This window comes from Netta rufina (genome assembly GCF_964035555.1).
Source record: "Netta rufina genome assembly, chromosome: 8".
NCBI classification, from domain to species: domain Eukaryota; kingdom Metazoa; phylum Chordata; class Aves; order Anseriformes; family Anatidae; genus Netta; species Netta rufina.
The window spans coordinates 7,690,506-7,705,178 of NC_140131.1; the positions used below are offsets into that span (position 1 = coordinate 7,690,506).

The 14,673-nt window shown below is 40.5% G+C and overlaps 1 protein-coding gene across 1 annotated transcript in view; it reads left to right on the top strand.

Annotated features, from left to right (window-relative positions):
- BEND5 (BEN domain containing 5) overlaps window positions 1-14,673 on the top strand; it is a gene marked incomplete at its 5' end in the record, with an annotated part of 583,001 nt that overhangs the window by 485,468 nt on the left and 82,860 nt on the right. Inside the window, one exon of the mRNA XM_084291495.1 lies at window positions 4,559-4,598. Coding sequence (XP_084147621.1) covers window positions 4,559-4,598 — 40 coding nt within the window. The remainder of the gene's footprint in view (window positions 1-4,558; window positions 4,599-14,673) is intronic.

Here is a 14,673-nt window from a genome sequence, read left to right on the forward strand (position 1 = left end):
GTGGCTGCCTGTCACCTCCATCACTTCATTGGATGTTGGGGGCTTGGAGATGATGAGCTGGGAATGAAAGTAGGGGTAAGGATGTCTTTTGGATCCTGGCTAGAGGGGGAGTGTAGGAGCAGGAAGATGACTTTATAATTGCTTTTTTTATCACTCTTTCTGACTATATTGACTTTATACTTGACACAGCTTTGGCTGGCAAGTGAGGCCCAGATACATTCGGAATTAGATATGACTAGGCTCATTCTTACATGAGAAGAAAATCATCGGTTGCTACAGAAACAGCTCCATATCAGTCTCGTGGGGCATCTTTGCATCTGGCTTTTTTTCCTTCTCTTTTGCTAATCTGTAGATAAGAGTCAAAGCAAGTGCAGCACATCCCACATCTATATAAAAGGTTGGAGGAACTCGGCAAAGTGTGAAAGAACATCTCATAGATAAGCCAAACTTAAATGAATGAGTTAATTTATACCCCCCACAGTATTTTTTTCCTAGCATTGCAACTCTCACTGAGTTAATTGAGGTGAAAATTAAATGGCACCAGTCAGAAAGTGTTTTAAAGACCACCAACATCAAGGAAGAGAAAGAAGGTACTCAGAAAGGGAATTACTGGGAAAAATATAGGAAGCGATATAAGGAGTGAATTAGAATCTGTCAAGAAAATTGCATATGGCAATGGAATAATATTCCATGCTCACTTTTAGGCAAGTTGTTTAACATGATAAATTAGGGAATTCGTTAAAAATAAGTGCACATTATGGGTGAACAGGGACCATTCTGCACACTTTAGACCAGATCACCAGATAGGTTTTTCAACCAGTTTTCTAAAATGTAATGAATTCGTGATGCTTAATAGATTAATATTTATTGAGTGAATCAATGCTTAATTTATTAAAAATTTGCCTTCCTTGTATTTTAATATGATTTATTACTCATCAGTGCTTATTGCATTAATTAAAGACTGTGTTAATTTTATGGAAGTGAACACGATCTGCTGCAGGTTTGTTGCAGAGCCCTGCACTGTAGGGACTGTGCCTCTGGATAGTACCAATGATGGAAAAACGCACAAGATGGGAAGCCAGGAGGAATTGCCAATGGCCTCTTCATGCCTTTGGGCTTTCAAATAGCCAGCAAAGTGAAAATGAGGATGCTGCCCCTTAAGGGTAGGACAGGATTGTAGCACTACAGATACTGTGATAGAGTCAATCTTCCTGTTTGCCTTTTATACATTATGGCTGTTGCTGTGGAAATCAATTCAGTGTTTCTCCTGGAATGCCTTTTTGTCAATGTAGGTGAAATGCACAATTAGTGATAAGGGAAACTGTCACATCCCCTCATATCAGGAATGATAGTCGTGTTTTATAGCACTCAGGTAGTAATTCTTAGGACAGGAGGTTGCCTGAAGATCAGGGTAGTCCCAGGCATCTCGACTGGGGTACTCCCAAACATCTCTGCAGGAGCTGGTGTTTGAGAAGTGGAAAATTACTAAAGGCAAAACAAACAAATAATAATTATTAAAAAATAAGCCAGACATCTTGAGATACGTCTTTCAAGAAATCTGTCGAAACAGGGAGAGGGTGATCATGCTGGAGGGGGGCAACAGCTGCAATCTGCATCTTTCAGCATTGAAGGGAGAAGAGGATTATAAAGCCCTACAGCCGTGATATTTCTGATGCCATTATTTTCTTAATCTTTGACACTTTGTGTAGTGTCTTTCTCTTTAAATCCAAATTCTGTTGCTTTTATAGCTACTCATAAGTGTGCCAGTAAGTTTTTTTTTAAAAAATCCATATAGTTACTAGTCTGCTTGCATCCAGCTGAGCCCTGGAAACTGCAGAGAGCTAACCCCTGAGATGTGAGAGCAGGCTTGAATTTCCGGAAAGTGATTGGAGCCATAATTAGTGTATTTTTACATGTTGAAATGCATGATTCTGAAATGCACTTTGCTGTTTCCTCCTCTCCAAGGCTTGGGTAAGTGTGCATAAGCTTCCTTTGCTGTGCTAAATTCAAGAAATCTCTTCAAGGTCTGTTGAAGGTCAGAGCAGAGAAATTTCTTCTCCCTGGGTGCCCTGGTCAGGCAGCCACCACTGAGCTCCAGCCTGGAGCGCTTGGGTGGAGCCAGTGCCAAGAACCTGGTGGCATTTCAAATCCCTTGCAGCAGTTAGGTGTTTGATGCAAAAGATCAGTGCTGCTCCACTTGAAGTCACAGAAATAACTTGTGCTTAAAGTTCAACGCATACACAAATATTTCCTGTGGACCTATATATATATTTTTTTTCAAGGCCAATTTGAATGCAACATCCTATAAGAAAAAAAAAAAAGTTTTATATTTTGTTTAGTCTATTCTGTATGCTTTTATTTTCTTGCAGCATCAAGTTAAGCCACTTAGGTTTTCATTTAATGCTTATTCTAACTCTAATAACCTTAAGTCAGGACTGGGGACCAGTTGAGCTACCCGAATGTCTCTCCATTCAAACAATAGAGTTTGCAACCTTTTTTAATGTAGGATATTTATATTCCACCTTTTTTTTTCCCAGTGGAGAAGCTTTCACAGAGTATAGGTTTTGGATATATGTTTTATGCTCTAGCTGTTCATTAGATATACATCATTTGGAGTTCCAGTTGTGCCAAGAAAAGTAAACAAAGGTTCTGGCCCAGTGGGTGCTAAGCCCTGGCATTTCATATCTTTGTACATATAACTCAGGATTAAGGCATGGGATCTATATAAAATTCAACTCATTAGGAGACATTTCTTCTTACGGCTCCCACTGGGGAGGTGGGCCCTTGATTTGCGTTATTGCTTACTTTGCTTTGTTGCTCCCTGAGAACAACTCTGGGGTTAGCACACCCCGGGAGAGCAGGGACAGCATTTCTGAATAGCTCTTGCAGAGGCAACGCAAGGCAGTGGGGCAGAGTCCTCTGCTCCCTTTTACCATTAGCCTGGCATGCATAGCTTAGGCTGGCCTTATATTTTATAATAAAGCAAATGTCAAACATGCTGCTAAAGCCATACTCAAAATGCCTCGCCAGAGCTAAGCAAACAGGGAGTACCTGTAAAAGCAGACAGGAATGAGGTTTCTCTCTAAAATGGTTTGCGTTGCACAAGAGGTAAGGTCCCGAAGGCCAGGAAGGTTTCAGAAAATATTTTTTCAGCCTCACACCCTACTCAGTTTCCCAGCAGGCCACGTTCAGCGTTGGCATGTAACTCAAGTATATTCAGTGGATGATCAGCTGTGTCTGCACGCTTGAGCCAGTGAAGCTTTACTTATAGAGAAATTATGAGTTTAGAAAGGAGTTTCATCAGTCGTAATTTCCAGGGAAGAGTGTTCACTGTAGGGAATACCAAGTCAGTGTTTCCTCCTCAAGGACTTTCAGCTGTCACCGAGGGAATACAGTGAATGTAATGATGAGAATTAGATTAGAAAAAGATCAATAGGGCTGACAATAAATGAAAGTAACACAGACATTATTGAGAAGATTAGGAGAGAGAAATTAAACTGGACAGTATAATCTGAAATGCCAGCTAGACACACTAATGTTGGTCAAAGTTAGGGAGAAGACAGTAAGTTAAAAAAGCGAGGAAGAAGAGGCAGTAAGAGTCTAGTCTGCCTGTGAGATGGGGGCTAGCCCTGCCCTGTCCTGCTCTCCTGTGATGGAGAGCACCCTCAGAAAGGTTGAAAGGATGATAATTGTCTGTTACATGTGGATTTCAGTGGAAGGCCACAGAGATCTAATGGTGGAAGAAGTCTCTCTAGACTGGAAACATGGAGGAGGTAACAGCTTTTCCTACATGGTAAAGGGGAAGGTGAACCTCTGATGCCCCTGGCCACCATCAAGGCTTTGGTGGCATAGCTTGTTCCGGGGGGGGGGGAAATGTTAGTAGAGGTTGGTTTACCTGTGAAAGTTTGCAGCCATTCCAGAAAACACTATTCTGTTTAAACTTGGTATTTGCCATCACAATCCTTGTATTTTGTGATCTGTACAAATATTCAGTGTTGATCAAGACTGGCAAGCTTTAGGGTGAGGGATATCTGGTGGCAATGAGCTCCATGGGCTAACTGTGCTCGGCATGAAAAGAAGCTTTCCTTTTATCAGTCTTGAGTTTGTCTAGATACCGTTACAAGTCTTTGAAAGGTTTACCCCAAGGCAATGTAATTGTGTTTGATCACATACAGGCTATGAGTCAGTGATTGATATGAATAAAGAACTTAGGGTTTCTTGTCTTGGTTCCTCGTCTCCTTCCCTGTGGAATCATAAACCACTTTTATAAATATATCGGTCCATCTGTGCTTCTAGCTATCCATTTCAAGTATATGCTCCAAAAAAAGAAATAGTAACACTTTATAAGTGCAAATAAAAACACATTAAAAGGACTGAGCTAGTATTTTTTCTTTATTCCTCCTAAAGTACATGTGGATCCCATCCAAAAGAGTAACTGTGAGCCATGTAACTTGTAATTAATTCTGCTATAAATGTCAGAACACTTACTTTGCAGGTCTAAGATGACCGACTAAAATTAGTCCCCTTTTAACAATTCCTTTTATAATTTGTTTTTCAGCAGAGACGGCAGCTTGACCTCCTGACAATAACCAGCCCTGGTAAGTGAGCTCTGCCGCACGGCTCTCTTCTCTTTTCTTAAAGAGGTGGTTGTCTAAATGTGGTGTTTTTTTCCCCCCCTGTCTCTGACATGCAAAATGAAAAACACTGTTCCCCAGAAAATCTTTCACATAATAACAAGTGACAGCTATATTGTGCTTGGCAAAGCCCCGGGCAGTTATCCGTTCACAGAGCTGCCTCTTCAGACCTTTACTCTATGAATTTGAGTGCTGATATTTCTTTAAGCCTCCTGGGGTTACAGTTAGAGGTATGTCTGCAGGGCAGATGCCCTCAAATTCACAATGTGTTCTCCAGTATCACAGAAATGTGAGTTTGATTTTCCTTGGTGGCAAATGTGAGCAGTTTGGGGAGCAATGGCATACTGGCCCTCTGTGTGCATGGTAGTGAGAGACAGGAGGTCAAGGCTTCGTTCTGAAGAATGCCAAAGTGGGTCAAAAAACATTTAGGTAAAATTGAAATGCATTAAACTGCCTTCTCCATAATGGCTTTCTATATTAGCCTGTTGAAGTGATAAAACAAAATGTGTTATACTACAAAAATGTCGGGCACCTTGGCATCATGAGTTTGAAGACCTCAGTACTGTGATTAAAATGCCGGTTGTTTGAGAAGTGCTTCTATTTGATCTCTGCTCTTAAGGCTGCGTGGCTATTAATTTATTGTTATTTTTCTGTCTCAGTTTCTTTCCGTAAGCAGTTTCTTCTCAGTTTCTTCTGTAAGCAAACTTACAGAAGTTTGCTGCCCAACAGCTCCAGATGTATGCTGTGCCTGAATGGTGCTATCTTTTGGTTAACTTTTTGTTTTTTCAGCTGTATGTGCATATTAAGCTCTCAGTTTGCCTTTAACTGGGAGTAATGAGTTCTGGCTTTAACTGGGAATAACGTGTTAGCGAAAAGAACAGGTGTTATGGGAAGTGAACAAAATGTGACACATTTGCTTGGATAACAATTTTGCATCAATAATTGTTCTGACACCCTAAATGTAGATATCATCTGTGACATGGTTTCTCCTTCACTAACCTTGTTAAAATAATAAGAATTAAAATAAGGAGGAGGAACACTTTGTTGGGACAGATGTTTGAGGCTATTGGCAATTGCATCACATTTTTGCATGTTCACTTTTCATGCAGTTTGCAATTATGTTAATGTATGCTCAGGGCACTTGCTGATAAAAGCAACAATACAGTGTGATACAGCCATTGTCACTATTCTGACTGTAACTTCAAGGACAAACATGGCACTTTTTATTTTTTTACATTTTTCATATCTTCAATATTGTCTATTTGTAGAGGGAAAAAAAAGAGAAAAAAAATCACTGAAGGTCTTAATCATAACAGACGCTCAGATCTTGGATAAGGGTACCAAAGATCACCCTTTTTTTTTTTTTTTTCTTTCTTTCTTTCCTTTTTTTTTTTTTTTGTTTTTTTTTTTTTTGTTTTGTTTTTAAGAGAAAAGAAAGGTTGGGGAACAGAATAACCTAATATGAGAAATGTCTGCAAAAGGAATTTATGATACCTTTCTTGTAATTTTGGATAGAGTATTCACTGGAACAATGAAAGGCTGACTAAGCTGAGTTTGTGCATAGGTGTGATTGCAGTAAATAGCTATGCTTCAGATCTTTCAATTTAATACAGCAACCTACTAAATCAACACAGCAATTAGTTGGAACGACCAAATAGCTAAATTTGAAAGCAGCTTCCAGTGGCTGCATTGGTAGATGTGCTGCACTAAAAGGGGGGAGAAAAGCTTTCCACAACATGTTTTTTTTCTGAAAGATAATTTTTACCCCTAGGTATTTAGCCAGGAATATACAATAATTGGTTACTTAGGGGAAAAATGTTTTTTTTCACACCACAGTTATTGAATTGAGCTGTTACAACTTTGCTTTCAGTAAGGGCATTTTTGAAAGGAGCCTGGTGTTGGATCAGGCCAAACTAACTTAAGAGCCTAAAGCTGAGATTTTTGAAAGAAGCTAACAGAACAGAGTTAAGCACTTAATTCTTAGTAGGATGAGAAAATATCAGCCTGTGGATTAAAGGGTCTAGTTTGGGCCCTACAAATATCAGAAAAGTAAAAATTAAACAAAATAACAAAACAACGACAAAAAAAAAAAAAACAAAACACAAACAAACAAAAAAACAGTCTTAAGGCTTTTACTGACTTTGTAGATTGTAACTTTTTAATATTTGAGCTTTAGCTGCAAGATCTGACATCAACAGTCTGTTTTTAAAAAGCTGTGGTGTCATTTATGATGGCTGAGATCAGCTATAATCACTGTAGTCCCTTGATTTAGTGATTCAAATTAGGGACTGGGCTGTCTATTTGCTGCTATTAATCCCTGGGACTTGGTCCTGTGCTCCACCTTGCCGTGGGCAGGCAGCCTTCGTTTGCAGTGAAGGTCACCCAGCCTTATTTATGGGAAAGTCCTCCTTATTTATGGGAAAGTCCTCCACATCTCCCAGGCAGGATCAGCCACCAAAGCCTTACTGCCTAATTGTCAGAACAGACAAAAAACTTCAAAACCAAAGGTCACCTTTATGATCCACATGTCTGTCATGATGAGTATCACTTTAAGTGTGCAAAATTTCCTGAACCAATTTTTGTTTGTTTAGTCAAGAGTCACTTGGGGATCCCTTGTGTGTGTTAAAATAGCTCTTCTCCATATGCCACTACAAACTTTCCAAAAATTGATCAGCCAATTAATGAGATTAATCACAAGGTAAAACAATGCTGTTAATGTAGAGGAAGGAGTGTTGAGGTACAAGTGCTGAAAGAATCAAAAGAGTTTGTGGGATCACCGAAACCTAACGTTACCTCATGGCAGTTGAGATGTTTCCCATGGCCATGGTCGTTGAATGATTGCTCGGGACTTCACTGGTGGGTTGGAAGTGGTGCTTGTTCCTCCTGCCCCAAACCCAACCCCTGCTCACAGAGTGCTGGCGACCTGCCGTGGCTTCTCGCCTTGCTCCAGGTTGGTTCCAAGTCCTGAGCCATGTGTGCGTGGCACCACAAAACCTGGTGGAACAGCATGTCTGTGTGTTAAACTGAAAAGGTATGCGTCATTAATCTCTATCCTGGACTGGGAGAATTCTGGAGAGGGAGGGGGTAAAAAAAAAAATAAAAAAGGAAACAAAAATAAAAGGAAGAAATGAAGAGGGTGAGAGCTGTAGCTCCAGCTACATGTTCTGTATGCAACATGCACAGCTGACCTGTTCCAGCGCTCCTAAGAAAACAGCTCCGGAAAGCTCCACAACGTGCCCCAAACTGGAGGAAGTCTTTGCTTTGCTGTGCATCTCCAGAAACAGCCAGGCACAAATGATGCATAAGCTGGGAGCATGCCAGACTCCCTCATGCTTGAATATATTCCTTTGAAGTAACTGACACTCATGTAAAATGTGGAGGGGAGTTCACAACTCTGCCTTACTGCTGAGTAGCTGGAGGAATGTTAAGTTAAACTTATCAATGCTCTCGCCACACTCCTTTCTTCTTGCCCCTTGACATGCAAGTTACAATTAGGCTGTAACGCGCTGTACGGTTCAGGCTGCCAGGTTCAGAGCTGATGTGCGCAGTGGGCTGGGGGAAAGATTTTAAAAATTTATTAGTAGCTGGCAGGGACGTGCAGGCAGGGAGTGGGACATAATGAGGTTTAAGATTTGGTAATTTAAATTTTCTTTAAACTTAATCTTTTACCTCTGAAGTTGATCCAAAGCATTTCCTCAACACTGTCTAGTAGACCTTGGGTTTTAAGACTGAATCTTCAGGTGGTTTAATTCGGTTTTGCTGTGGGCAGGAGCTGAGGGCCTGCCCTTAATTTCTATGTGATCATGTTCTATAACACTTTGCACATGCACATACAGTCACACGGCATTTTGCAGTAACCATTCAATAGCTGCAAATAAGATATCCCTGTTTCCATAGCTTTTCCATGGAGACAAAGCTTTTTGCATCTCCTGTGTTTACAATAGTAATATAGCTTTTCAATTTCTCTTCTCAGTAAGGTAAGTTCATCTCCCACGGAAGTATTTTTTAATTATTGATACCATAAATGGAAGCGTGTTGGAAACTATTGGCTTTGAAAATAGCTAACATGTGATATTATCCTAGAACCATCAGGAAAATTCTTTTGAAATTCTCTTTGATTCAGCCATCCTCAGGGCTTTATCCTTCTCCACCAGTCTCTCTACTGCCAATTTAAAATAACATTCTCTTGAAATCAGTGCAATGTCAGGAGAAATTCGTCAGGACCGTAGGTGCATGTTTCCCAGATGTATATAAACCTACTACATTTGGCAGCAGTAAATTGATTGCATTTAGAAAACCTGTGGTAGCTGAATATTCCGTAGTGCCCAGCTTGGCTCCAGCATGGAATATAAAGTATTTTAAGTTTCTTTCAGCTCTGTTTCAGGAGAAATAAAGTAAGAGCTGACTCCATAATTCCTTCCTCTTGATTTACTCAGATTTTCCTCTGACCACATTAGAGGTTTACACATGCTGACAGAGTGAAATATTCCTGATCACTATAGAGTGGCACAGAGATTCGATCAGAAATGTTAATAGCTGTGTATGTGCTTCCCCCTAATATTCAAGCTCTTCAACTTTTAAAGAGTGAAAAAAAGCTTGATTTTAAAAGTATTTATCAGACTGATCTATGTGGTGAAATATTCTCCCCCTTTTAATATCTTCAGTGCTGCATGCTCTAAAAATGTCTCCATTTCATTAATTTGTGATACACTGCTACACTGAATTCTTTTAAGGTGGCTTTAGTTTCTGCCATACATATTTTACTGCTTTAAATTATAGATATAGGACTGTTGCCTAGTTAATTTCCTCTGGTTAGGAAAATATATTTCTGCTCTCCTGGTATTGCATAAAATGATATGTGGGATTTGCTCTATTTTTTAGCTGATTAAGTTTTGCATTTCTACATATTACTGCTTATGAGACCTCAAGTAAAACTAAGCAAAGGAAGGAGAATAAGTTTTATAGTATATTTGAAAGTTTCATTTAACCATAAATTCCACCACTAAGCCCCCCTACAAGACTTTTCCATTACCTTCATGGATAGTCTGACTATCTACTTCTTTCTAATTGAAGCATGAAAATAATATGAACTCAAAGTCATGAAGCTAGAAGACAGGTATTAGTAAAAATTATACAGAGTAATAAAATGTGACAGAACATTGTTTGCTGCTAAAGCTTAGGTGCTATTTTTGATAGTCCTTATTAATTAATACTACATTGATTTTGGACTAAGTATGTGTCAAGGGATAGTGTCTGTTTTTTTTAAACAGCCTAATGTAATTACTGCTTGTGTTTGTTAGTGAAACTTCATGTGCTATTTTATTTGGAAAGATGGTGGAAAAAATAAATAATTTATCTGTCCAGCAATAACTGAGTCTTTCAATGCTCAGTGATGGATAGGAGTGAAACTGTATCATGCATCACCATGATGCTGAGGTTAATTCTCCCATATGCCCACCATAGTGTAAAATATCTTGGAAGCACCATGCTCTACGAGGCAATAGACCCCAAATTGTTTGTAAAATCCCACAGTACAAAATCTTTGTTACCATAAAAATATATAAGCTGAGGTATCAGCTCAGAGTGAAATTAGTGTTGTCAGTCTTAGCTGAACCCTAGAATTACAGGAAGACATTTGTTCCGTACTTGATGATCCTTCAGCAAGATGATACACTAACAGCAGAGAGAAAACATAGGGCCATTTTATTGCCATTATGTTGGTTCTGGCTGTCCTGAGCCTGATTAAGAAATTTGACTGTATCCAATTCCTCATCTTCACCTTCACAGTATCTGAACAGCTGTAAAAATTTCCATTTGCTCTGATAAGGAGAAGTAACGTTGTTGCTTGTAATTATTTATGCAGATCAGTATGTTCCTAATTCTTACTTATATCTCTCCATTTGCTTGGAAGGAAAAACAAAACTAAGGTAGTGATGCTGCATATTCACTGACCAGTGTTGTTTTTCCTCATCTTTTCCCTGTGCAGACAGTCCTCACTCACAACCTGTCCCAAGAGAATAAAGTTCACCCTCGCCTGTCTGCATGTCTCCCCTGATTTATCCCCATCTGTCTCCCAAAACACCACATATATCCATCTCAAATGTCACAGTTTTGAATTCTGTTGGAATGACAATTTTTTTTTGGTCCAATGATGAAACCAGAGTTTTTTTTTCCATTTAGTTACTAAACATTTACTTTTAGTAAGACTGTTTCATCCCCACCTTTGCATTTTTAAAAAAATGACCTTTTTTTGGATACATGTAGAATAAGTGATATTTGCAAAGTCAAAATAAGGCTGCAGAGAGGATATTCTAAAGGCTAATCCATTACTTTTGAAGAAAAATATCAAGCTTTTCCACAATACCTTATTATTATTCTGGGTCACCATGATGTTTCCATGCACCTTGGCATGTCCCTTTAATTGGATCCTTACATAGGAAGGTCCGGCATGGCTGCATTGAAAGCTGACATTTCTAACTAACTGACCTTTTCAGGCCCAGTGATACTCCTATAATGATTATCCTCTAGCATTGTTTGGACACAATACCACATACTTCACAGCACATAAAGAATATGTGCTTTGAGAACTATTCAAAATGCCCAATCTCAAGTTAGCAAAATGAGAAAATTGGGTGCAAACATTCATCAGAGTGTTATTGTGCAGATATCGATTTGAATGCCCTTTCATTTCTCTGGGAAAAAGTGTTGTATTATAGAGCTCTAAATTAACTTCTGTTTTTTTTTTTTTTTTTTTTTTTTTTCTCTTTTCTCTTTTTTTTTTTCCCCCGTAGGTATAAAAAGGTCAAATTCATTCATAAGGCTGAATAGATTTGCAGGATATAAGCAATAAGATAGCAATCAACCTTCAAATAACCTTTAAAGAGACAGTATCTTTTCTTATGACCAGTAATTGATCTGCTCATTAAGTCCCTGCGTAATCTTTGGGGCTCACCTAGGCAAAAACGTGCAAGCCCTGTGACAAAAGGATGTCAGCTAGAACAAAACAGGAATAAATCCTCATGTGGAATTATAAATATTTTACAGGTTTGGGGGTGGGGGAAGGTGGAGTTGATGAAAGGCTTGACATTGTGATGGGAATTCCTCAACTTGACTGTCATAAGGCTGAGTGAAAAAGACATAGAAAAGACCTCAAAGTGTGAGATTGGTATTAGTGAGGGTGACGGTGCTACATGTTCATACATGCTGAGCATATCTTCCACTGCCCTTATGAATGCGGTGGGTAATGTGGGGTGGTGGCGGCTGGTACCTAGAGTGCCTGTCCCCAGAGAGCCTGCAGCACATCAGGGCTGGCTTGTCACCCACTACTGTCATCCCACGTCTCAGCAAAGCCAGGCTGCCAAGTAATGGCTCGCTTTGCACCACGAGGAATTTTTGGATGTGTTGTGTGTGTAAGGGTGGTTGATCCTCCCTGCCTACACAGCAATAAGACCCTCCCTGAGGGCAGCCTGCTGCAGCCTTCACAGGACCTGGGCCACGCAGCTTGCTGCTCCTCCTGTGGAAGCCAGGCACATGCAGAATGCTGGGGACTTGCTCAGGGAAGCAATATCTAGCCGGAAACTCGCCGAAAGTACTGGGATTGTTATTTAAGATACCTATCGGGAGATTAGTGTTCTGTCCGTGTCCATATTTCATTTCTGCATGTAAATCCGTGTTATGTTTTCAGTATTATTTTTATGAATCGTGCATACACTGAGGACTATCTGTGCATAATTGATTACAAGGAGTTGTCTTGGCGTTTATCTTTGATCAGATTTTTCTGAAGCAGCAAGCATCCCAGGTGACAAAGCTTTTTATGCTGTAAATGTTTGCACATAATCTTTCTGTAGTACTTCACAATGTGCAGAACGAGCTCACTTAGAGTGAAAATGAGCAATTTTGTGCACAGGTGTATTGTTTTTCTCCTTTTTTGGGTAACCATGAGAAAAATTTAAGATAATCTCCCACCACCACCCCTCAAAACAAAACAAAACAAAAAAAACACCCCCCAAAACCTTTATAGTATTAGGTGTTTTTAGAGAGCATGGATAGCTTCCTTCCTTTCTAATGAAATTTTAATTAGCAAGGACATCTGTATGGAAACAGTCTCTTCACTTAGGAATTTTTATCTGTCTGTTTAATTATCTGCTGAGTGACCTGAACAGGACTTAGTGAAAAATCAGTGTATTCTGAATACCTCAAAGCCAGCAGGGGATTATATTGACATTACAAAATGGAGTGCAGCGCAGAAATGCCTGAGCCAGCAGGCACCTGCCCAGCAGCTCTGCGCAGCTAGCAGCAGGCTCACCAGCATGGGCCCAGGTGCCAGCAAAGCCCCGTTAGCTGGGTGCTGTGCCTGCGATAAATAAGCCCTGGCTCTCGCTGGATTTTGCTGGCTTTAGTGTGCTGTCATTCCAGTGCTGCTGGATTGCACCTGGACCTGAACCTTTACTTCTGAGGTGTTGTTTTTTTGTTTTTTTTTTAAACCTAGCTGGGCTCATATATCTAGCTGTGGTCCGTTTCTATTTTGGTAGCACCCATGTGTCCCAATCCACAAAGATGTCATTGTGCTGGATGAGCACAGTGTGACACCAAGCTGCCCCTGAATAGCTGGTAACTAAAATAGACAAAGCAAGGGGCAATGGGCAGGAAACATGGACAGAAAATGTCAAAAATAAAGGATGATTTTAATAGAACTGCCTTTTATTTTTGAGAAGCTGCCCGTTGCTGTCTTTGCCTTCTTCTAGACTGCTGTGCCTCTTTGCTACCCCTGCCCTTCAATTTCTGGTGTAACAGAATGGCAAAACAGTGATGCTGATACAGCTAAATGGATGGGGCTGAGGAAAAGGGGAGCTGGAACTGCACAAAGAACCATTCTTTAGCTCATTTGTTTCTAGGAATTTCCAGTGGGCTCATTTTTTGGTATGCAGAACACTTTCTGTAAAAGCAGTCAGCCAAGGTCATTGGGAAACCCACAAGAAAGGATAACCTAGAGCCTTTATTATTATTTTGAGCTTGTATCTTGAAGGCACAAAGGAGTTTTTAGGAGAGATTTGAATGGGGAAGGTGTGATGGCTTTGCAAATTCAGACTGAATGTGCAGGATAACCTGCGGTGGAAAAGTGTCTTGTTCATCACCCAGCTCAGCACAGTATTGTAGGGAATTATCTGAGATGCTGCTAAATGAGATAATGTGGGTACCGTGAGGCAGTAGTATCACTGCAGTGTCCTTAAAAATCAGGTTAAAGGAAGGTGAAATACTCACTTAACACCACAGTCTGCCTCTGACGTGGCATGTGCTGTGCTGTCTGTGCAGGGCGCTGCGAGTGCCGGGACAGAGAGTGCTGGCAGAAGAGCAAGCATGCAGGCAGAATGGGACAAGGTCTGCAGCGGGGCCTGGGGAGGGCAGCGTAAACCACGAAGTTCACATTTGCTGGGCCATACAAATGAAAATGAATATAAGTGTGTTTGATCCATCCAGAAGACAGCAGGGGATTATATTAAACTTGATGTTTTTATTACATTACTCGCCCTGTTACTCAGCTGCAGCCATTGTCCTTATCCTCTGGGGACTACTGGAAGGAAGAATCATCTGTAATGACCCTGATTTTCCTGCCTGTCTCTAGGACAGCCTCAGAGTGATGCTAAATTTTGCTGTGCTGCCATCCCCTGCGCTCAGCCTGCCTGGTGGCTGCTCCTGCCAGGGGCTTGGAGGGTGCAGGGCCTGCAGTTTGATGCCAGATGAATCCTCATCTGGTCACTCAGAGCAAGTCTGCTCTGGGATCTGATCCAAAGCACTCAAGTGGCCTCTTATGTGGGCCAAACCCCCTAATCATTGTCTATGATCTGACAAAGCTGACACCATGAAGAAATTCCTTAAGTGTGTGATCCTTATCTCACCCCCCTCACTCCACCATCCAGCATTTTGTTAGTCTAGCCCCAAAATAGCTTTTTGTAGTCTAGGAAAAAGTTCTGGAGTGGCCTGAATGTCCAAGGGCAGCTGCTCTGGGCTGGAGCACTGGTAGCAGCAAAGCAAAGCAAGA